Source organism: Suillus subaureus (genome assembly GCF_016647635.1).
Source record: "Suillus subaureus strain MN1 chromosome Unknown BJ212scaffold_28, whole genome shotgun sequence".
In the NCBI taxonomy this organism is placed as follows: Eukaryota; Fungi; Basidiomycota; class Agaricomycetes; order Boletales; family Suillaceae; genus Suillus; species Suillus subaureus.
Window position 1 is genome coordinate 365,266 of NW_024538584.1, and position 19,571 is coordinate 384,836.

The 19,571-nt window shown below is 46.7% G+C and overlaps 9 protein-coding genes across 9 annotated transcripts; 5 read left to right on the plus strand and 4 right to left on the minus strand.

The window, feature by feature from the left end:
• The first annotated feature begins 200 nt into the window (after positions 1–200).
• Positions 201–1,409, plus strand: BJ212DRAFT_491996 (uncharacterized protein). Its single transcript, XM_041343331.1, has 3 exons — positions 201–727; positions 780–912; positions 971–1,409. The coding sequence occupies exons 1-3, from the start codon at positions 308–310 to the stop codon at positions 1,192–1,194; spliced, it is 777 nt and encodes a 258-aa protein (XP_041190238.1). The 5' UTR covers positions 201–307; the 3' UTR covers positions 1,195–1,409.
• A 2,982-nt stretch (positions 1,410–4,391) lies between these two features.
• On the plus strand, positions 4,392–7,511 carry BJ212DRAFT_1483541 (uncharacterized protein; the record flags this gene model as incomplete). Its single annotated transcript, XM_041340632.1, has 10 exons — positions 4,392–4,821; positions 4,884–5,151; positions 5,207–5,224; positions 5,276–5,354; positions 5,410–5,540; positions 5,593–5,617; positions 5,669–5,763; positions 5,814–5,943; positions 6,002–7,351; positions 7,377–7,511. The coding sequence occupies 10 exons, from the start codon at positions 4,392–4,394 to the stop codon at positions 7,509–7,511; spliced, it is 2,661 nt and encodes an 886-aa protein (XP_041190239.1).
• Positions 7,512–9,694: 2,183 nt separating this feature from the next.
• Positions 9,695–11,695, plus strand: BJ212DRAFT_1589264 (uncharacterized protein). The gene is made up of 12 exons (XM_041342453.1): positions 9,695–10,035; positions 10,085–10,251; positions 10,361–10,424; positions 10,474–10,571; positions 10,622–10,698; positions 10,751–10,758; positions 10,822–10,962; positions 11,014–11,029; positions 11,084–11,126; positions 11,181–11,189; positions 11,245–11,282; positions 11,333–11,695. Exons 1-12 carry the CDS (start codon positions 9,960–9,962, stop codon positions 11,481–11,483), a joined length of 888 nt encoding a protein of 295 aa, XP_041190240.1. The 5' UTR covers positions 9,695–9,959; the 3' UTR covers positions 11,484–11,695.
• Positions 11,696–12,412: 717 nt separating this feature from the next.
• On the plus strand, positions 12,413–13,351 carry BJ212DRAFT_1373352 (uncharacterized protein; the record flags this gene model as incomplete). The annotated part of the gene is made up of 4 exons (XM_041336360.1): positions 12,413–12,720; positions 12,787–12,821; positions 12,872–13,045; positions 13,259–13,351. Coding segments are annotated over exons 1-3 (238 nt in total), but the record flags the coding sequence as incomplete, so codon positions are not given.
• Positions 12,608–14,299, plus strand: BJ212DRAFT_492807 (uncharacterized protein). Its single transcript, XM_041343332.1, has 12 exons — positions 12,608–12,720; positions 12,896–13,093; positions 13,144–13,205; positions 13,259–13,356; positions 13,406–13,476; positions 13,526–13,533; positions 13,598–13,741; positions 13,796–13,811; positions 13,866–13,908; positions 13,962–13,970; positions 14,027–14,064; positions 14,115–14,299. Exons 2-12 carry the CDS (start codon positions 13,053–13,055, stop codon positions 14,260–14,262), a joined length of 678 nt encoding a protein of 225 aa, XP_041190242.1. The 5' UTR covers positions 12,608–12,720; positions 12,896–13,052; the 3' UTR covers positions 14,263–14,299.
• A 306-nt stretch (positions 14,300–14,605) lies between these two features.
• Positions 14,606–15,837, minus strand: BJ212DRAFT_1373366 (uncharacterized protein). The gene is made up of 4 exons (XM_041336361.1): positions 15,659–15,837; positions 15,497–15,563; positions 15,277–15,436; positions 14,606–15,214 (listed from the first exon to the last, which is right to left on the minus strand). The coding sequence occupies exons 1-4, from the start codon at positions 15,750–15,752 to the stop codon at positions 15,005–15,007; spliced, it is 531 nt and encodes a 176-aa protein (XP_041190243.1). The 5' UTR covers positions 15,753–15,837; the 3' UTR covers positions 14,606–15,004.
• Positions 15,838–16,212: 375 nt separating this feature from the next.
• Positions 16,213–16,889, minus strand: BJ212DRAFT_1277387 (uncharacterized protein; the record flags this gene model as incomplete). Its single annotated transcript, XM_041331359.1, has 2 exons — positions 16,213–16,436; positions 16,490–16,889. 2 exons carry the CDS (start codon positions 16,887–16,889, stop codon positions 16,213–16,215), a joined length of 624 nt encoding a protein of 207 aa, XP_041190244.1.
• A 1,201-nt stretch (positions 16,890–18,090) lies between these two features.
• BJ212DRAFT_1373371 (uncharacterized protein) lies at positions 18,091–18,721 on the minus strand. Its single transcript, XM_041336362.1, has 4 exons — positions 18,578–18,721; positions 18,505–18,520; positions 18,411–18,453; positions 18,091–18,354 (listed from the first exon to the last, which is right to left on the minus strand). The coding sequence occupies exons 1-4, from the start codon at positions 18,660–18,662 to the stop codon at positions 18,298–18,300; spliced, it is 201 nt and encodes a 66-aa protein (XP_041190245.1). The 5' UTR covers positions 18,663–18,721; the 3' UTR covers positions 18,091–18,297.
• BJ212DRAFT_1373383 (uncharacterized protein) lies at positions 18,575–19,453 on the minus strand. Its single transcript, XM_041336363.1, has 5 exons — positions 19,287–19,453; positions 19,115–19,178; positions 18,971–19,068; positions 18,841–18,920; positions 18,575–18,790 (listed from the first exon to the last, which is right to left on the minus strand). The coding sequence occupies exons 1-5, from the start codon at positions 19,371–19,373 to the stop codon at positions 18,775–18,777; spliced, it is 345 nt and encodes a 114-aa protein (XP_041190246.1). The 5' UTR covers positions 19,374–19,453; the 3' UTR covers positions 18,575–18,774.
• Positions 19,454–19,571: the final 118 nt, after the last annotated feature.

Sequence of the window (19,571 nt, forward strand, 5' to 3'; positions counted from 1 at the left end):
TCAAATTTCATTTGGGTGATAGGTAGCACGCAAGCTGATACAACCTCAATACCGTTTCATCCGCTAGCATGTGACCTTTGTCGGCGGTCATAGTCACATTAACCGTCGGTCAATGACATGAAATGTCGGCCTCTGCGAGCCGGGGCAGCCACCAGCAGCCACAGTCATGAACTTGACGTGGAACCATAACGGTACAACGCGCAACCTCGGTAAGTCACGGGCACTGTCTAAACACGTCAACAAACTACAACAAACGCGCCACTCTTGACCGTCACACTCACCACTTGCTGTGACAGCATCCAACAAAATGCTGAGCATGCAAAGTTCTAGTCCCATTTGCCAGACCCCCTCTACTCCTGGACGTTCATCTTATTATTCCGCAAGGAGTCACCAACCACTTGCTTCGTCACCCCTGGCTTCTCCGAAATCATCACCGGTAGTTTCCGCACAAGCAAGACGACAAGCCCAATACAAAGCTCGCGTAACCAGTTCATCCAGAAGCGCAGCTACCCAGCTTCTATGCACACCGGCTGGTAGCAAGACGCCAGAAAACCCTCAAAAAACATTTTTACGTGATCGTTTTAAAGCGCGATGCCTTGAGCGCGCCCAGAAACAACGACATGATAAAGTCCAAAAACAAAGGACACGTAGCAGCAGTGACGTGTTTTTTGATTCTGAGATGGACTGCGATGAGGATGAGGATGATGAATTGGTTATGCAAGACGAGGTGTGTGACTTTCCTGATAGAAGGTCTGCTCTATTGAACACTTGTCTCGTAGCTCTTTCGGAGAATCATCGCAAATACTGCACATAAGCAAAACCATTCCTACCGTCTTTCGTATTCTTATGACGTCGGATCCTCCTTTGACCCGGATATGGAGGATGTAAACCGGTGGGAAAGTGAATTGCAAGGTCAGTCTCTCCTTTTCTGAATGATGGCATCAATGGGCTCAACCTGGGTGTGCTCCAGCGATGCCCCCTGACAGCTATAGTGTGACACCAGAGGACCTCGAGCAAGAGGAAATTGAGGCATACGCCGCAGAATATGAAAACTTGCATGAACTATCGGATCTGGGTGTTACCATCGACGACTTTTCTGCGTGGAGTGATATCGAAGATACTTCAGTGCCGTCGTCGCACATGACGGACAAGGCAGGACGATCGTCGGAGGATCAGGATATGGATGTGTCCTAACTGAAGTCGCGTGCTGTAATCGCGGTTTCTGCTATGGATGGCTGTCGTGCTTTTATGAGTTGTATCATTATCTACTGTTACTGTACATTATTAACCTGGGTAGGTAGAGTCGGGTGGCATAGCCACGCCAACAAGTATTCTTATCTTATCCAAGACGTACCACAGACTTGGCCATCGTCGAAGCCATACCCAATGATCAGCAAACGCTACTTACTCGACACCGTGGATCCACCAGACCGTTGAACCAGACTGATCCATCAACTCCACTGAGTGTCATCAGGGTCATTGGGTCAAACGAAGTCCTCGGATCCGAGGATATGCATGTCATGTCCGGGCTGCACCAAGTAACTCGCAACTTCTTGTGACTTAAGCCACAGTAGGTGCGTCGGTATGGATCGTACATACTAAGCAGTACAGATTTTGATATCGTTCAAGGAACGAGTAAAAGGTCCACATGGGTCCAATTGCAATATGGGCTTACCAGAATGCCCGCCGGGACACTCGTAAAACCTCTCAATCACACAACCTTCTTCGAGCGACTTCCCGTGAAATGTCTGTTAACAGTTACGTACATGAGGAGCAACTCGGAACCAGACTGTCGCACAGAAGTTGAAGATAGTCCAGCCACTTTAGGACCTACCAAGCTTTCGAATCTCACTCCTAAACGAACCCCCCCAATCAAGGAAGCCCCGCACTGGCACAATGCACTCTGATTTGATGGTTCCTGAGCCCGCGGTATTCAAGAAGTATACAGGCGTTAAAGAGTGGGGCTGTCTTGATTCTGCAACTTTCCCACATCAACGTCCCTCGGAGTATAGGTAGGGTCGACAGACCTCGACTTGAAGTTGTCAATGAACTTCGAGCGAGGTGCATCCGCGGAAACTGTTCACCAACTTATCCTGTATCCGTGAACACCGGATAACACTTGACAATTTTATGTGATTAGACCTGCTGACTTACGCCAATTCTACGCGGGGCAGATAAGCGTCGTGCTGTGCAGAACCGAGAAGATAATAGGAAGTGTTGGGGTATTCGTGTGAGCTTTGTGGGGATTGAGGGTGATTGCTGCATCTGAATAAAAATACTTGTACTTGAACAGAACGAGGCCCTACATCGGCAAGCTGCGAGATTATTGAGATGAAGAGATATGATATATGATAAACAAACTGACCAAGAGAGATCTGTGACATACATGGCGAACACGATTCTAGAGTCGAACTTTTGAGGTTGAAGGTGACACTCACGTACGCAAGCCCCTGGAGAAGCTGATACGTTTGAAGTCGGAGATCCCAAGTATATACACGTGAGATGATAGCGATTTTAAAACATGCAAAGTGGGTGTTAGGGGGTCGTTGCATCTCACGATGCGGGAATTCTCAAAGACAGGGGCGCTTGATGTGGTCATGCTCACTGGTACGGAGCAAACTAGTTGCCAATTGACCGCGACGCAGAGTGTAAAAAAACTGTGCTGATGACAGTGGTCACAGCCACAGATCATGAATCATGGATGTAGAGTGGTATCGCTTATATGCAGGGCTGATTTCCCTCGCCATCTCGGATCGGTGGTGTCATTGCAAGCGCAAGTGAAGCGAGAGGGCGCTGGCAGAATCTGAAGCTCGGAACTATCTTGCCTGCTTTCGTAACAACGTGCAAAATTACCCACGAATCTGTCAAAGTGTGGTGGGTGGTCAAGTCCATTTGAGATATAGAGACACAGATAGCATAAGTATCAGTTGGAGAAGCAGAGAGCACAAGTCCAGTTACTTTCCAAAGTCACTCGACTTCTTGAAAAGTTATAGGAGGAAAATATTATCGAAGGAATATCCAGACTCACTAAGAGGGTAAGATATGAAGAAGCTGGTCAACGTTTACTACCTATCATATTTTGTAGATCCTTCTTGAGTGTAGAAGTTCGGCCCGAACAAGTCAAAGCCTTCGCTGCCATACGAAGGAACTTCGATAACGTCGGTGTCTGCCTAGTAGCAGCAGCAGGAGAGACTAACGTCAAACAGATCTGCTCAAGTTACAAACTTGTCCAATGTCATTGAGATGCAGCGAGTGTTTGGCAAGGAGGATCATATGATCATTATCTGTACAAACACTCCAGCGAAATACGAATTGTCAAGCAGGTGGATGGACACACCAAATGAAATGATCAAGGGCTTGCTACCTTACCCACTGGTAGTGGACCTTGAGTTCATGTACTGGCCACTTTGGGGGGCCGGCACTTACTGTCGATTGAACCGAATAAGTTGGAAAGCGTCCGTTTTGCGGATGCACAGCCACCCTGTCTCTCTCCTCAAGTTCTTCAACACTGCCACCAAAAGATTTGCGATCTGTCACGGTTATCCTACGATCATGGTACTTTAACAATAATATTGCTCGAGCAAGTCCTACCGTAGTACGGGTCAACCAGGGTTCAAGCAAGCTCAGATTTGCTGCTCGCGCAATATGATTTTGGTCGTCTTCGTTATCATCTGACAAGTTTAGGATTCGCAGGACCTACTTCTGTCAGCGCCCTTGCACTTGGTTTGGTCTTTTTGGCACTCGATGAAGCTCTTATAGTCGTCTGTTTCCAAGCAGCGTGGAACAAATGCTGGGACACCTATTATCGGAAGTACTAGTCTAGTTCTTTTCCGTCGTTGGCATGGTCTCTGTCGATTGGCATGCACTCGGAAACCTCTGAGTTCTGGATCGTCAGTCGGGTTGGTACGATGATTTTCGCTGGTCTTCGCCTATGCTTCTTAAAGCTTAATTTTCTGTCAATATCGCGCTGGAACAGAAGAAATAGTGGACCCAAGAAGTTGCGAACGAGGTCAGCTTTGGAACATGGAATGCCCTCGACGTGCATATCCTATTTGCGCCGTTTGAGTAGTTGCCAAATCTGGGCAGCGACCGACCTAAAATGGGGTATGCAATGTGAAAGCCAGGCTTCTTTCATCACATTTTATTGGGTTTCCAGTATTCCAACCTCGAAGTCCCGTGCGTCGTATGTTGAAAAATGAATATAAACCTCGCAAGTTCATTTTTTCCCCTTGTTTCCTTCCCCCCACCACTACTCTTAACGATTTCAACCAATTCCTCCATCCTATTCGTATTGCAATCGTTACAGTCCACCGGCGTTCACCTTACCTAAAATCTTGCATTCCGCTTGCTTCCTTTCTCTCCCGCGAATTCACTTGCCCTGATCCTCCAGTATGAGCCTTTCTTGCTCTTCGCCGCCGCAATCTGCCGTTCTGGCTTTCCCAGCTTCTCCTACCTTCGATAACAAACAATCTCAGCATCTTGAACATAGCGCCTCAGCCGGGACTGCCTGTGACACCGTATTGAACACTCCGATCTCTTCTCGTCAAGCGCCACCCACACCGCCAGATTCAGATTCGTCGCCGCGCAATAATATCTTCAGTAGTAGTACTTCATTTTCTTCATCTCAGCCCAACCTTTCTCTCTCTCCGTCTCAAAAATTCAACATCGGCAGTCCTAAGCCCAGCAATTCTTCGCATTCTAATACTATCTCTATGTCTACAAACCACTTTGTCGCCAGACCAAATAATCCGTCCCTCAAGCTACAGGAAAATGGTACGGCATCGTCTTATAGTCATTCTACCGCAGTTTCATCCGATTCTCGTGAGAGTTTATTTTATCAATTGTGATCCCCCGACTTACTCGCATTCTGTATCGGGTTGCAGCCTCGTATAGCATCTCCTGTCCTACAGGCTTACAATTTTCATATGACCATATGTTTCCTGATTCGAGCGACTCACAGTTATCGTTGAGCCCCGAGACGCCTTCCCAGCACCTTCCCAGCGCGTCTCGCGCATTACACCGTACCCCAAATGTGTATATCAATGGACTGCCCCCTCATTTTCCGGAGCAAGAGCTCTTTGCTCTCACTCGCCCATTTGGCGAGGTGAAGAGTGTGAGGTCGTTCACTAGGCATGTGAGCGAGAAACCAACGTATGTCCGGTTCCGCCACGGCATGAAATTACAAAGCTCACGTTCTGGTGAACAGAGGGTATGGCTTCGTTTTGTAAGTGGATATGTATTTTTGCGTGATTGTCTACCTCACATTCCTGCAAAGGTTCAACGATGTTGATTCGGCAGAAAAATGTATCGAGGGTCTTCGTAAATATCGCAACCTACATCCGTCGTTCTCAAAGGTCGTTTTATTGTTCTTCTTGTATCCACCCACATTCTTAAATTTTCCCGATATAGCAAATCCATCGTATACCTGGCACGGTATACGCCCAGCAAAGCCCCTCTCAAATAGAGCATGATGAAGATTCTTTCAAGGCGCGAATGGAAAAACTGAAGGATGGGTTGTCCACCAACCTATACATCGAAGGGTAAGGGTCGCCTCGGCACGTGCCCGGTTTGATACTCAATATCTCTTTTCAGACTTCCGCTCTCGATTGATGAAGAGGTATGTGAAGCTGATGTCCACATATTCAACGTTATTTACATGCGAACACAGAGCCTTGCTGCTTTGGTACATCCTTACACCATCAAAAGCAGTCGTTTCTTCAAAACAAAGCTGAGTGAACCACCTCGGATAATAGCTTTCGTTCGGTCAGTTTGTTCTGGAAATTGAAATTCCGTAATTGATCCACCTAGTATAGACTTGAGACTCGTGCAGCTGCGGAGGATACCATCGAACGCCTACATGGTCGAATGGTCCGTGGATGGAATGACCCTGGATGCAGGATTTCCGTCCGTTTTGCTGACAGTGCCGAACAACGGGAGCTAAGGGTCGGTCCGCTGATTGAGACGTATTTTACTTTGAACTGATCCACGCGTTTTGTGTTAGCGATCAGAGAGAGTATCCAAGAATGGGGACCAGTCTCCAGCCCGTTTGACAATTGCTCAAGCAGCTCTTCTCAACCTTCGTGGCCAAGAGCTCCAAGCCCACGCTCGCAAGACCCAAGTAAATCGTGCCCGTGAAATCCCCGTCATTGGTCAACCTCGTGACGAGATTTCTCTATCAAATATTCATCACTCCCACCCGAACCCGACCCTCGCCTCCGTGTCAGCAGGGAACATTCCCGTGTCTACGTCGCTGCCAGGCCATCTCGGTTATCCGTACAACAGCTCTCCGTCGACTAGGTACCAGGACCTTCAATCGAATCACTACACCGATGACCTTCTGCAATCACTGCAACACAACCTGAATTTGACACACGCTTACACGGGGTCAACACTTGACCAAGAGCATGATGCTCAGCGCGCCCATCTTCAAGCCCTTGCAAATGCAACACTGTACACGACTAGCGCTCAGCCGTCTGTACAACAGCCTCGCAGCCAGATACAAGCAAGGAACGGCTTCACTCCCGCCGAAGAGCTCATCCTCCAGGCTCATGCAAGGATACGTGAACAACAGTACCAACAGCTGCACACCCAGCAGCAACTTGTGCACCCACGCGATTGCATTCTACCTCGGCGCACCTCTTCGTATGGACGGCTAGAATCCGGAAGCAAACTCAATGCGAACGCGCAGGTATTCCACGCTCATGAGCAGATCGCCACTCATCCGCTCGCTGGTCGAGCCTTGGGTGGAGTGAGCCGATCGAAGTTCTTGGGAGACGCTCTACCGCCAATCTCCGAAGACGACTTCCATGCCCTCGGACAATATCAGCTGGAGTGCAGGCCACATTATGACCATCTCCGCACCCATTATCAGGAGGAGCTGCATTTCAGCGGTGATATTGGCAATGTCAGGATCACGAAACCGCCCAGTCGTGCCATCGAAATTGTTGCGCCACCCCAGCATCTTGATTCTAAGTGTTCTCCTTTACAGCCGCACCATCGCTCTCAGTCCTCTTCGCGTTCGCACCTTTCTCTACGGCAGCAAGCACCAGTCGCTACTCTCCCTCGCTCCCCTCTTGCGTCGAATTCATCCCAGCACAGTTATCAGCACACGGACAGCCGCTCCAATGACCTAAACAGTACTATCACAACATCCAGTACCAACGATAAATCCGACAGTAATCCTCAGAGCTATCTCCATTCGCCCCAAGCACCCCAACCTCGGTCAGATGATCATGAGGACCATCGCTATGATTCTACTTCTGTGTCCTCAAAAGCATACGTTCCTGCACAGAAGTTGCCTTCTTCAGCCCAACAACTATCATTCGAAAATGACATGAAATCTCCTACTCTCGTATCTCCAGCGCTCACTTACTCAGTCTCGTACCCCATCTACTCTCAGTCCGGCTACTCCTTTCTTCGGATCATTCAACGGCAGCCCAGAGACTTTCGAGTACGCGCCGGATGATGGTGAGATGGTGGAGAAGGTGAAGGCTGGGTCAGGCACGCGCTAGATTGTTGTTCTCGTCCAGTGACATTTTCCGGTGCATGTTATTTCTTTTCCCATGTGACGATCACAGTACCCTTTAGCATGATGTAATGTACAAGTTTGTTTTTCGTTTTCATTTGATGTTCCAGGATAAGTATATTTTGATAGCCATTATGCGCGAGTACGAATAGTTTTGTACTTACGCACTCTTAGTATTTCTTGAGATATGTCTATGTTCCTCAGCGACTCGATCGTGCGAGTAGTACTAGTCTATGGTATGCGCGTACGCGATATGAGACCTAATGTTAGTTTGACCTCCACTGGGAAGACTAACACAGGAAGTATCGCAGTGTCCCTCTTCTCAAGTCAATATCGTCAGGCTGCATACATACCATATAAATTCATGTGGGACAGCGCCTCCCAGGATATGTTGTGCGACTTTACTTCCACTTTTGGTCTACAAAAGTGAAAGTAAGCTTCAAATGGCATATTGTGATGCCAACGTTCATGCATGCATGCGTGCAACGTACTAGTGCGTAGCCTAGTAGTTATCGCAACCCCAAAGTCTAACCATAGACATATTGTATAGCGCTTAGCTTGATCCGTTCAACTACACATAAAACACAGACCACATGGCATATGGACATATATATACCGTGACACAGTCGTGTACCGAGACGTATCAGAATGGCTGAACCATAATCGATTAGTCCCCCGACTCCACGACTTGCCGCCGCTACGATTTTGTAACTTATCTTGGCACACTGGGCGTCGTTGAGTGGGAGACCTTGTAACAAAGTCTCTTTCCCACATCCTCCCTTGATTTGCACATCGATCAGACTGAGACAGACAGACTCGGAATTCTCCTTGAGGCACACGTACCGTAGGCAATTGTTTCCGCTTCTTCTGCTTGCAATGTGCATGCATGATCTTTGTGCATTTCTGTCAAGTGCTTAATGTGTTACAAAAGAGATACAGCTGCGCGGCGTGTAGCCTTATCATAAGATAAAAACATTGTATGTATTTGCGCTGTGCTGAGATGGTCATATAGGGTAAACTAACAACGAGCTGGTGATCCTTGTAGATCTGCATATGACCATTAGTTATCTGATAGGGACACTCATACGTGGGAACTTTCGGTTTATGCTTCCGTGCTTCAAAGCTTCACCCCCGATTGCAGATTATGTAATACGATAGTACTGCTTGTGCCAGTTGTCAATTGGCAACTTGCAAGCGAAGCCTATGGCATGAATTTCTCGTCATGAGCAGTATTTGCATGCACATATGCCGACCATGGTCCTCCGTACCCTGGAAAATCCAGAACTATCCTCCGAAGAGGTTGCCGTGCGCCTCAATTGTGACGTGGTTCGACAAACACGCTATCTACACGGACGAACGCCTGTTCCAAAAGTTAGCCATCTTCACCTTACATGGGAGTTTTCCCCAAACTCACCGAGTCTTCTTGTCATGCGGATCGGCACCCGTGGTGACGGCAATGCAATGGGAGTTACATTTGAACGAGACGAGAGGATGCGGTGAAGGACGGTAAAGAACGGGAACTTCTAGCCAATCTTATCTACTTGAGGAATCATACTTTGAGCGTCCGCGGTGGTCGTCGAATTTGGACCGTCAGCAGGAACATAACATTCGAAGAACTTATTTAACACTAGATGTATTCTATGGCATGGTCAAAAAATGAACGCGGATCTGAAGGTGAATAGTACTCACCTCCTTGTTCTGCTTCCCGAGCAAAATAAGCTTTCTCGACCTTTGACAGCAAGGTTCATGTCATATCCACGGACAGACAGATGTCGGAAAAAAGTTTCCAGCATTAACTTGGCGCATGTCGTTATAATGGGGTAGGACAATCTTTTAATGGGCATAAGAAGGCATTTGTAGGGGCCCTTTTGACGGTTTTACGTCGAACGTAGCACGCTGTGGCACCGAATTCGTAGCCTTTCAATGACTTGTAAGGTCTTTACAAGTAAGGCACTTTGAAGGTGCTAACTAAACTTGTAATCCGGCGGCATTATAATGGCTCTAGGTTTCCAACAACCAGTGGACTCGATATCGGGAATGGGTGGATCCTTCTTTCTAATGGCATTAAAGAAGCTCGGATGATCAATAGTCCACTGAGCGCTGGCAGAGCCTGGCGCTCGATAGTAGCGGCGCACGTAAGGTATTTTGGTTTGTTTACACCTACCAATTGTGGGGAGTGTAAGCGAACTCTCAGGTAGGAGCGTCCCTTTTTGCACCATGTGGCAATTTGTGTTTCAGCAAGAGATGCATCGATGAACGTTGAACGTTTGAAATTTGAACTGCCGCGTAAGTTCGTCGTGTCGATTCCGCTGGTGATATGTATTTAATACTTGTTATAATGGTGCGTCGATCTGACATTCACAACACCCACTTCTTATATTGCACATTGTCTCATTGTAATGGATATCACTGAAAAACAACAGTTGTGAGTGACATGGGCACAAACACCATAATCTTGACATTATTATTTGCCAGGTTGTTTCACTTGTACACCGTTCTCGTGGCAAACAGTACTGGCGCTTTCCATCTTTGTTCTCAGGACGATAACAAATATTATAGGTATTCTGATATACGATCATATAGTGACCCTCCCAGAAGAAATCAGGTTTATTTGGTGTCGTCCGAAAATACTGTCTTCAATCTTCTTTCTCGTTAATCGCTATTTTGCCCTGGTCGGCAATATCTTTGGCTTGTTTATCGATTTCCTGCCTGTCGTTTCAAATGAGGTTTGATGACTTCGTTATGAATCTACTCAGATGGCAGGCTTACAACTTATTTCTGCAGAGGTTCTAACCTTACTTATTGAATTTATATTGTCGTTCTTACCAAAGGCTTAGCTGTTCGAGATACATGCTAGTCAGAGAGCTGCTCCTTTTTCTTCAACAAATCACTGTTTCCTGTGAGTGAAAAGTTGATCGCGAGAAATACATGCCCTGAAAGATTTTTAGTCACGTTGACTCTGCGCATTTATGCCCTGTACGGCCGTAGCAAGCGCTTACTTAGTTGCATGATAATCATCGGCCTTGCTCTTACGGGAGGAGCGTTTGTACGTGTTCGCATGTCCTTTTGCAATCTAGATTCTGCTAATCTTTTCAGGCGAGTTCGTTGAGTGATAACAATACTACGATTTACGTCCAAGGAAGTGATTGTCAGAACACATTCACAGCAGAGGCGTATGTCATCCCCTTCATCAATATGCGCGCCTGCTCAACTACGTCGTGGCAGAGCCATCCGTCAGTGAATTTTCAGTCACGATACGTGCAAGTTGATGATGCCACTGTCTTATCCACTTGCAGGTCATGGGCTGGCTTGGGTTGCAGTTTTTGTCTATGATTCAATCATTTTTGTCCTCACAATCTTTAGGACTTGCAAGACTAGGAAATTTCTGCGGTCATCTCTATCCAGCAGAAATATCCCTAATATCATGTTTCAAGATGGTATTTTTTTCGTCATACCTGTAATATAAATTCTGAACCAAGCAAATGCAGGTGCGATGTATTTCGCGTAAGATTTCCAGTGAAACTGTCACTCAAGTGAAACTGATCTGCGTTCATTCAGAGCGATGACATTGATTAATCTACCCAACATTCTGACGTACTATGTGAGTCAACGAGTGAGGTATTTAATTGAGTCGCACGCTCATACCATGGTTTAGTGTGGTTCAGTGAGCATACCCGCATCTTACAATCACGTTGGCTAATTTCCCGACAATTGACAAGGATATCACCAGGGGAAATCTAGCCACGATTACTAGTTGGTGAGTGATTGGTGCAATAAACACGGATCGATTTTGAATATGACCCCTAGCATATCTGTCACTCTCATCTCTCGGTTGGTGCTTAACCTGCACAAATCTACGGACAATGGCATTTTCTCCGCTCCCATCCGGGATGATGGCCCTAGCGAAGATGTCTTTACCACCAGAGTACAAGCTGTGATTTCCTCTCACAATTGCTAGGTTGATTCTCGGTTTCCGTTTCTGGATGTCAAGTTGCAGAATTTTTTTTTCGCTTTCGTTTGACGTTTCATAATACCATAATTTATAAGTAAGAATAGAATCACTATTGTATTTCGTACAGTTCTCCACTAGTAGAGTAGATACGTCTATGTAACTGCCACTCGGGTGTTACTAGGTGTCCGTTTAAACTTTGAACTGCTTGCAACATTGCCAGTTATGGTGAAATAGTACCAACGAAATCATGAGTATCTCACGGTAGCACAGCCACGTCAATCTTGTCTCCCCAAGTCACTCATCTACATGTAACGCGAGATGTCTAGAAGTGTTTTCACCAATCCCTAGCTCATTACAGCAACTTTATTATTCACCCCCTCACCCCTGGTCCCGCCATCTCTCAGTTTAATTCTTCGCTCAGCTTTTATGCCTCGTTTCGTTTCACGAAAATCATACATGTTCACCTGCCAGTGGTTTAACCATGTTCATAGCCCGTACATCGTGCAATGGTGTCCTGAAACTTTCACTGTTCATTTCTTGATGTGTGGTGAGACGAATCCTCGGAAGGTACCCACTCATGCAGCGGCCTCTACGCTCGCGTCTCTCCTGGAGTTGACAGTATGGCCACAGCCCTACCTTTCTATTTACGCCATGGGGGATCTAAAGCGAGTCCAGTATAGACAAAGCTGGTCCTTGCAGGACAGATTGCACAACGGCTCATGCTACCATTCGATCCCGAGTTCCCGACCGCCGACCGGCGTGTTTGCGCCACGCTGCACTGCTAAAGCGATGCGTCCTAGCTAGTCTAGGTCCACGTGTTACCAAAACAGTCGATTTTTCTCCGCTGGACCTGGATTAATCGCTATGGTAGCAGTTATTCTTGCAAGAAATGGCATATAACTGCCTTGTAGCAGCGTAAGGGCCCAAGGAATCATCCGTGCGCTAGTAACACTAATTCGTAAATGGACCAGCTTGGTACATCTATGTACAGCATCATCAACGTTTAGGATGCTTTTGATTCGCAAGGTTCCGCCCAGTTCTGCCCTGTTAACCGTTCGTGATCGCCCTTGCTGGCTACATAGCCCTTGATGATAGAGTGAATCACTGATGTGGGGGGGAAGTGAAACACGGCTGTACAGTATGATACCAATATAAAACCGTTCCTGTCAACCCCAAGTCTCAACACCCCTTCCTCTTGTGATAACGCCTTTGTAATGTATACTATTGACTTGGACGAGCATATGTGAGTGACAGACGCACAAATTTACTATATGTGCTAATCGCGGGAGCTAACATCACAATTTGTCAGGTTGGTGTACTTGTATGCCATTGTCGTGGCAAACTGTACTGGGGCACTTCGTCGTTTGGCTTCAAAATCCTCACAAATATTATAGGTATCCTGATATACGACTATATAGCGACCCTCCCAGAAGAAATCGCGTTTATTTGGTGTCGTCCGAAAGCACTGTCTGCAATGTTATTTCTCGTTAATCGTTACGTCGCTCTGCTCGGCAATATCTTTGGCCTGCTTAGCGATTTTCTGCCCATTTCAAATGAGGTTCTACAGTGTTGTGCATGTTACTGAACTGGCATGCTTACACTTTATCTTCGCAGAGGTTCCAGCTTTAATTCTCAAATATCTTTCATTTTCTCAACAAAGGCTTAGCTGTTCGAAATACGTGGTAGCCCGACAAGTGTTACTTTTTTCCCAACAAATCTTCATTTGCCGTGAGTTACAAGTTTATCACGATAAAGACATACTGAAGTTTTGAAAACTTCAGTCATATTGTCTCTTCGCACTTATGCTCTCTACGGATGTAGCAAGCGCCTGCTAAAATGGATGGTAATCATTGGCCTTGTTCTTGCGGCAGGAGGGTTGGTACGTGTTCGCGAAGAATTTTGGACTTTGGAGTCTGTTCAACTTTTAGGCGGGAACTTTTGGGCATGATTCAGACGGTGCGACCGGCAGCGACTGCTATGAAATATACACAACAGCGACGTATGTCATTCCCTTCATCGTTCCGCATGCCTGCTCAAAGTCTTGGCAGATCTATCCGTCAGTACATTCTAAGTCACATCTGGATGTAAATTGATGGTGTCACTAAATCACCCAATCGCAGGTCATGGGATGGCATGGGTAGCAATGCTTATCTATGAATTGTTCATCTTCGTCCTCACAGTCATCAAGACTTGCAAGACTAGGGGATTGCCGCGGTTCTCCCTAATATCCAGGAAAGATATCCTTGATGTCATATTCCACGATGGTATTCTTTCGTCGCACCGGTATTGTAAACACTGAACCAACCAAGCGCACCTAGGTGTGATGTACTTCGCGTGAGAGTGTTAGTGAAATTGTGATTCGAGTGAATCTGATCCGTTTTCTCTTAGAGGGATGTCATTGGTCAATTTACCCAACATTCTGACGTACTTCGTAAGTCACCGAATGAAATATTGGTTCAGTAGCACGCTCACACCATGGTTTAGTGTGGTTCAGTGAGTATATGCCCGCATGTTTTCACCAGGCCGACTATTATCTGACGATTTGCAAGGATATCACCAGAGGCAGCCTGAGCACATTCACTAGTTGGTGGGTGGTTAATGCAATAGACATGAAACGATCCTAAGTATGAGCTCCAGCATATCTGTCACTCTCATCTCTCGCCTGATGCTTAACCTGCACGAATCTATCGACACTGGCATCTTCTCTACCCCCGCCGGGACTAGCCTCGATATCCTTACCACTAGGGTTGACGTACAGACTGCGGTTTCCTCTCACCATTGGTAGGCTGGTATTGGATCCTGCTTTTGGATGCAGGCTAAGTGGCAGAGGCTCTGAGTGGAAGTTAAAAACTGTTGTTTTAGTCCTTTTCTTGAACGCAGCATGGTAGGGTTGCCCTACGATAACAAGTAGACCATACGTACATTATGGATTGTCGGCTAATTATGTTATGTATACGTATGCGTGTTAGTCCGCGCGGTTGTGTGGTGCCGGTCGCTAATTTTTTGGTAGACTCATAACCATTCTGATACATCAGAGCCCACCTGTTTGGACATATAACTTCAGAGTACTCTCCTCCTAACGTCGTGAGAGTCAGGGATTTGTTGCGGTGAACGTAAAGACAGTACCTCAGGGTAACGGTAATCTTTATTCGCGCGAACGAACAAGTAGCAGTCGATACGATAATCAGACCAATGGTCCTAACTCGGTTATAAGTCTCATAACATGTCGTGACTAATTTCACATCTTGAAGCTTCAAGCTACAGGTAAACGCCGGACCATGAACCCAACAACTACACAAGTAGGCCACACGGCCTGAATCAAGTTCATAACGCCATCCAAGTAGTAGCAAAACAACAGTGCGTTAAACCACGACATCCAAAATCGTCACACCGCACATTAAGCCATAAAGCTGTAAAAACTGACATTCCAAAGGCGGTTATACGTTCCACAAAGTGGAGGGTCCCGAAGAAGAAAAAGATAATAAACAAAAGGATATCTGTTTTGGAGTCCAAGTCCGGGGATGACATCAGGCAACAACCAAGCCAAGAGCAAGAGCGGCGACCATGCTCATGCCCACAGGAACGTACTCCGCGAGGGTGCCACCGGTTTTGGTGGCTTGTGCAGCCCCAGCACTGCCAGAAGAAGTCCCGGTAGCAGTACTGCCAGCACTGCTGGTGGTGGTGGGATAAGATGAACCAAGAGCCTTGATCTCGAAAGGCTGGCTCTGGGCGTAGACCTGTGTAATATAATCAAACGTTTAATACAATTTGTCAACGAGCCTGAGAAACTTTCACGCACATCAGTGGAGTTCAGAGTGCTGGCAAACTGAACAACGTAGCCGGTGCCAGCGGGTTGGGCGGATTGCTGCTGGGTGATGGTCTCGGAACAATCATAGTTTTGTTGAACGGCAATGATGGCAAGGGGTGCATCGAGAATTGAAGCGTCCGAGTTGGTAAGACTACAAAAATGCGTGTCAGCTGAACGGGCTCTCATGCGCATCAAATGAGATCGCACGCACAGAATGGTGAAGTTCTGGTACGGAGAAGTCGAACACGTCCACGAGAGTGTGTTCGCCGATGATGCGACTACGAACAGAGAATTGAGCGACGAAAACCAATAGAGATTTCCATCAAGTCATCAGCATTGCAACGTCTAGAAGTCTGGCTTTCTGGGTACTCACCCCACCAGTCATTGGTACCAGGAGACGTGATGGTCAGCTGTGCAGACACGACACTGAGCAAAGCGGCGCAAGTAAGGGTAAGACGGTGGAACATGGTCGAATTCTTTAGTGCGGAGGAAACGTGTAAAGACAGAGAACACAAATTTTAACGAACGAGTGCTTCGAGGAAACGAACAAGGCTTAAAATACTTTGCAATATGCAAATTCGAATAATTGATGATTTATTCTCCGACAAATTCCGGCGCTTGCCGCACAGATGCCGAAACAACATACACGAAGTTACAACGATCGTAGTGTTTATCATAATATAGCCATAAATACGGACATCTGGTCGTACTGCCCGTCCCATTTGTGGATGCGAATATTGTGAGGAAGTTCTTCTGATACAAAGAATTTTGGTTCCGAGGAATATAAGGAAAGACTTGATGATTATGACCTGAGGCCACCCTCAGGACGTTGAAATGAAATACGAAGACGGAAATGAAGTCGTCCATGCGATGGTCTTTGAGGAAATGAAATAGTCGTAAGGGGAAAGGTGTACGTGTGTCGAGTGCTTATGATCTCAAGACACCGATGACAGCCCCAAGAATAATGCCAATGGCAATGAGGAAGACCAGGAGTGCCCAAGCAGATCTTTTAGCCCACTTGATCTCAGCATCTCTCATGATCCGGACCAACTCCTGGCGCTCGTCCTCAGACTTCGTTGGTTCAAAGTCCGCAGGGGCCTTGAGTGGCGAGAGCAGAATGATTGCTCCAAGTACCCAGAAAGGTGGGAACACTGAAAGATTCGATCAGAAAAATTGGATAAGTGCAGAGCAGATGTATACCCACAAAATCCAAATTTGTACAGATACATCGCAAGTGTCACAGGTTCCGCAGGAGTGGAGCTATATGCAGGGGGCTCAGTGGCATTCGTGTATGGAGGAGGCGCTTCTCCATCCAAAGCCACAGAAGTGCGACTAGGAGCGACGTATGAGTCATGGCGACTTTCGCGAGTTGCACGAGTGTAAGTGACCCCGAAAAAATCATCCACGAGGTCTGTGATGTTGTCATTCCGCTGAGGTGTGTGTGTAGGCGTAGCAGCAGAATGAGCCGCCCGGATGGCAGCAGGAACAGTGAAGGAGGTGTGTGTGCCAGTGACGTTTTGTGCCTCAAGATCAATGTCAACTGAGGATATGGAAGCCTTGCGCCAGTTGCCGGAGACGCTGGAGAATCTGGGGGAGGTAGACATCTTAGTCTTTAAAGCTCGTGGTCGAGAACGATTCTTCAAGTGATAGAGGTAGGTTTCGTTGGGTTGTCAGAAGGCGTGGCGGGGCTAGTTTGTTGAGATGATGGGACGAACATGGTCCTAGATATATACCCGAGAGCTCAGGACGATGAAAGAAGGCAATCGAGAGAGCAATTGCATGCGGACCAACAAAAGAAGCCAGAAGAAATGTGTCAGGGCAATTCGTGCTGTAAAATTAACTTTTTCAGTAATTTTGAGACACGTTGTAAGCCACGAGGATGCAATTGGCGGCGCAGCGCAAACACTGTATGCGACATTTTTATCATCGGCGTCAGATATTTTCATGCTGCTCCCTTCTGCGTAATTGGTCTACAGCGCATTGAGCAGTTCAGAGGAATGCATGAGACTTGTACGAACCTAGCTAGCGATCAATTATCCTTGTGCACAAAATGAGAAATTACCTGAAATGGCAAATATTGAAAGCAATCCAATTGCACTCAATTCGATCAGTCACCGACTTAACCGCTCGGTACCCGGTACCTCGTGTTGACTTTTAATTGATTGTTGATTTCGCCGCAAAAGTTGACTTATTGCAGTGGACAGCGTCTTCTCCCATTACCCGTGGCGAGAGGCTCAATTACAGCGACTCCATCCATATTGCAATAGTCTTACGTGAACATGCACAAGACTTTGGTAGCGCTGCCTACCCGCGAGATTTTCTGCTAGAGCGCTAAGACCGAGTACATGTCTCGAACATGAGTTTGACTCTGTATGGAGTCTTGCGATATAGGCTCGTGCAAATCGCAAAGCTATGATCAAGGTGGTATCAAAAGATCTACAGGGGATGCCCGTCTAGTGGATGCACATTAAAGGTAGATACTAACCTTAACTAGGACTTACGAGCTGAGAGGCCAAAGATTGGGATTAAGTATAGAGAGAGATATCGTATGACGGACGAGCATATACAGGATAATTAGCATATCTACATACTATGGGCACGCTCAAAGATCGCAATAAATGAGATTTCTAAATGCATTAAGCACACATGACCGCCGGCGCAGCGCAGTGCGTTCAAGTAAAGAACTAAAGAACAGCTTTCCATTCCACGCAAGAATCCCTGCAAGTTCACATCCAGAAACAGAATACAATACCGCCTACGAACGGTCAGAGGAAAACGCAGACTGTACATCGATCCTGGTGGTAAGGACAGCGAGGCTTGGGCCGTCGTCCTGAGCGGGGATGGAGAAAATGCCAGTATCGAAAGTCTGGTGTAGGTTAAGCATCAGCCGAGAGATGAGAGTGACGGAAATGCTGGATGTCATAGTTAATATCAATCCATGCGTATCGCACCAACCACTCACCAGCCAGTAAATGTACAAAGACTGCCTCTGAGGCCAACCTTGTCCAATCATCAGGAAACGCTCAAGCTAAATACAAGGTGCGGGATTTGTATGCTCACTGAACCGGACTGATACAAGTTGTGAGCGTTTCGTAATACCATCAGGTATTCATTCAGCGACTCACGTAGTACGTCAGGATGTTCGGTATATTGGTCAGTGTCATCGCTCTGGAATGGTGATCAGAATCACTCGAATCACAATCTTGTCAACAACCTCACCCGAAAAACATCGCACCTGCATTCGGTTGATTCAGTGAGTACAATATCGATACAAATGCAACGAAAAATTCACTATCGTGAAATATAATGTCGATGATATTTCCCCTGGTGACTAGGGACAACCGCTGCAAGCCTCTAGTTTTGCAAATCCTGTACATCGTGAGCACGAAGATGAATAAATCGAAGATAAATTCGGCCACGTATGCCAGCCCAATTTCTGCAGTTGGATAAGGTCACTACATCAAGTTACATGCAAATGTGACTTAGAATTCACTGACGGGCGGCTCTGCAACGACTTTTGAGCAGGCACACAGAACGGGGGTGAGGGTGACATACACTTTTTTTGAAAATGTTTCATTGCAGCCAACTCCAGGCACGATGTCCACATCGCCTGAATATTTTCCAAAAGTGCCCGCCTAGTGACGATCAGTAGACTCTAGAGTACAAAATTCTACACAAAACGTACACAGCATACTCCCACAAGAGCCAACATGACGATTACTATCCAAGTAAGGAGGCGCTTGCTACAGCCATAAAGAGCATAAGTGCGCATAGCCATTATGACTAAAATGTTCTGTATGTGAATTTCTCGCAACAAACTTCCACTCACCGGAAACGATCATTCCCTGGAGGAAAAGAGCTACTTCTCTGTATAGCGAATATTTCAAACAGCTAAGCTTTTATTGAGCAAAGCAGCACATGTTCAAGAACCAGAGCGAGCCAAACCTCTACACATAAGTTGTGAGCATGCCAGTTCGGTACACGCAACAAAATGACAGAACCTCATCTGAAATTATAGGCTGCAAATCCACAACTAAGCTGGAAATATTGGCGAACAGAGCAACATAGCGATTGAGCAGAAATAACATCGCTGACAGGGCTTTCGGGCGACGCCAAATAAAAGCGATTTCCTCTGGTAGTGTCACTATATGGTCGTATATCAGGATACCTAGAATATCGTGTTATCATCCTGAGACCGAAGATAATAGGCTCTAGTACTGTTTCCCGCCAGAATGGCGTACATGCAGAACAACCTGTAAATACCCACTCGCCGTCAGGATACATGG

Excerpts from the sequence above, each read along its gene's own strand:
- BJ212DRAFT_1373366 (XM_041336361.1), bottom strand. The coding sequence starts at position 15,752 with ATGTTCCACCGTCTTACCCTTACTTGCGCCGCTTTGCTCAGTGTCGTG. Across the intron at positions 15,564-15,658 it reads TGGTACCAATGACTGGTGGG|TCGCATCATCGGCGAACACA; the intron begins GTGAGTACCCAG and ends CTCTGTTCGTAG. Across the intron at positions 15,215-15,276 it reads GCACTCTGAACTCCACTGAT|GTCTACGCCCAGAGCCAGCC; the intron begins GTGCGTGAAAGT and ends TATATTACACAG.
- BJ212DRAFT_1373383 (XM_041336363.1), bottom strand. The coding sequence starts at position 19,373 with ATGTTATTTCTGCTCAATCGCTATGTTGCTCTGTTCGCCAATATTTCC. Across the intron at positions 19,179-19,286 it reads AGCCTATAATTTCAGATGAG|AGCTGTTTGAAATATTCGCT; the intron begins GTTCTGTCATTT and ends CAATAAAAGCTT. Across the intron at positions 19,069-19,114 it reads CCAGGGAATGATCGTTTCCG|TCATAATGGCTATGCGCACT; the intron begins GTGAGTGGAAGT and ends AGAACATTTTAG.
- BJ212DRAFT_1589264 (XM_041342453.1), top strand. The coding sequence starts at position 9,960 with ATGGGCACAAACACCATAATCTTGACATTATTATTTGCCAGGTTGTTT. Across the intron at positions 10,036-10,084 it reads CACCGTTCTCGTGGCAAACA|GTATTCTGATATACGATCAT; the intron begins GTACTGGCGCTT and ends CAAATATTATAG. Across the intron at positions 11,283-11,332 it reads CTAGCCACGATTACTAGTTG|CATATCTGTCACTCTCATCT; the intron begins GTGAGTGATTGG and ends TATGACCCCTAG.
- BJ212DRAFT_1373371 (XM_041336362.1), bottom strand. The coding sequence starts at position 18,662 with ATGTACAGGATTTGCAAAACTAGAGGCTTGCAGCGGTTGTCCCTAGTC. Across the intron at positions 18,355-18,410 it reads CGAACATCCTGACGTACTAC|TCCGGTTCAGTGAGCATACA; the intron begins GTGAGTCGCTGA and ends AACTTGTATCAG.
- BJ212DRAFT_491996 (XM_041343331.1), top strand. The coding sequence starts at position 308 with ATGCTGAGCATGCAAAGTTCTAGTCCCATTTGCCAGACCCCCTCTACT. Across the intron at positions 728-779 it reads AATTGGTTATGCAAGACGAG|CTCTTTCGGAGAATCATCGC; the intron begins GTGTGTGACTTT and ends CTTGTCTCGTAG. Across the intron at positions 913-970 it reads GTGGGAAAGTGAATTGCAAG|CGATGCCCCCTGACAGCTAT; the intron begins GTCAGTCTCTCC and ends GGTGTGCTCCAG.
- BJ212DRAFT_492807 (XM_041343332.1), top strand. The coding sequence starts at position 13,053 with ATGTTACTGAACTGGCATGCTTACACTTTATCTTCGCAGAG. Across the intron at positions 13,094-13,143 it reads TACACTTTATCTTCGCAGAG|CTGTTCGAAATACGTGGTAG; the intron begins GTTCCAGCTTTA and ends ACAAAGGCTTAG. Across the intron at positions 14,065-14,114 it reads CTGAGCACATTCACTAGTTG|CATATCTGTCACTCTCATCT; the intron begins GTGGGTGGTTAA and ends TATGAGCTCCAG.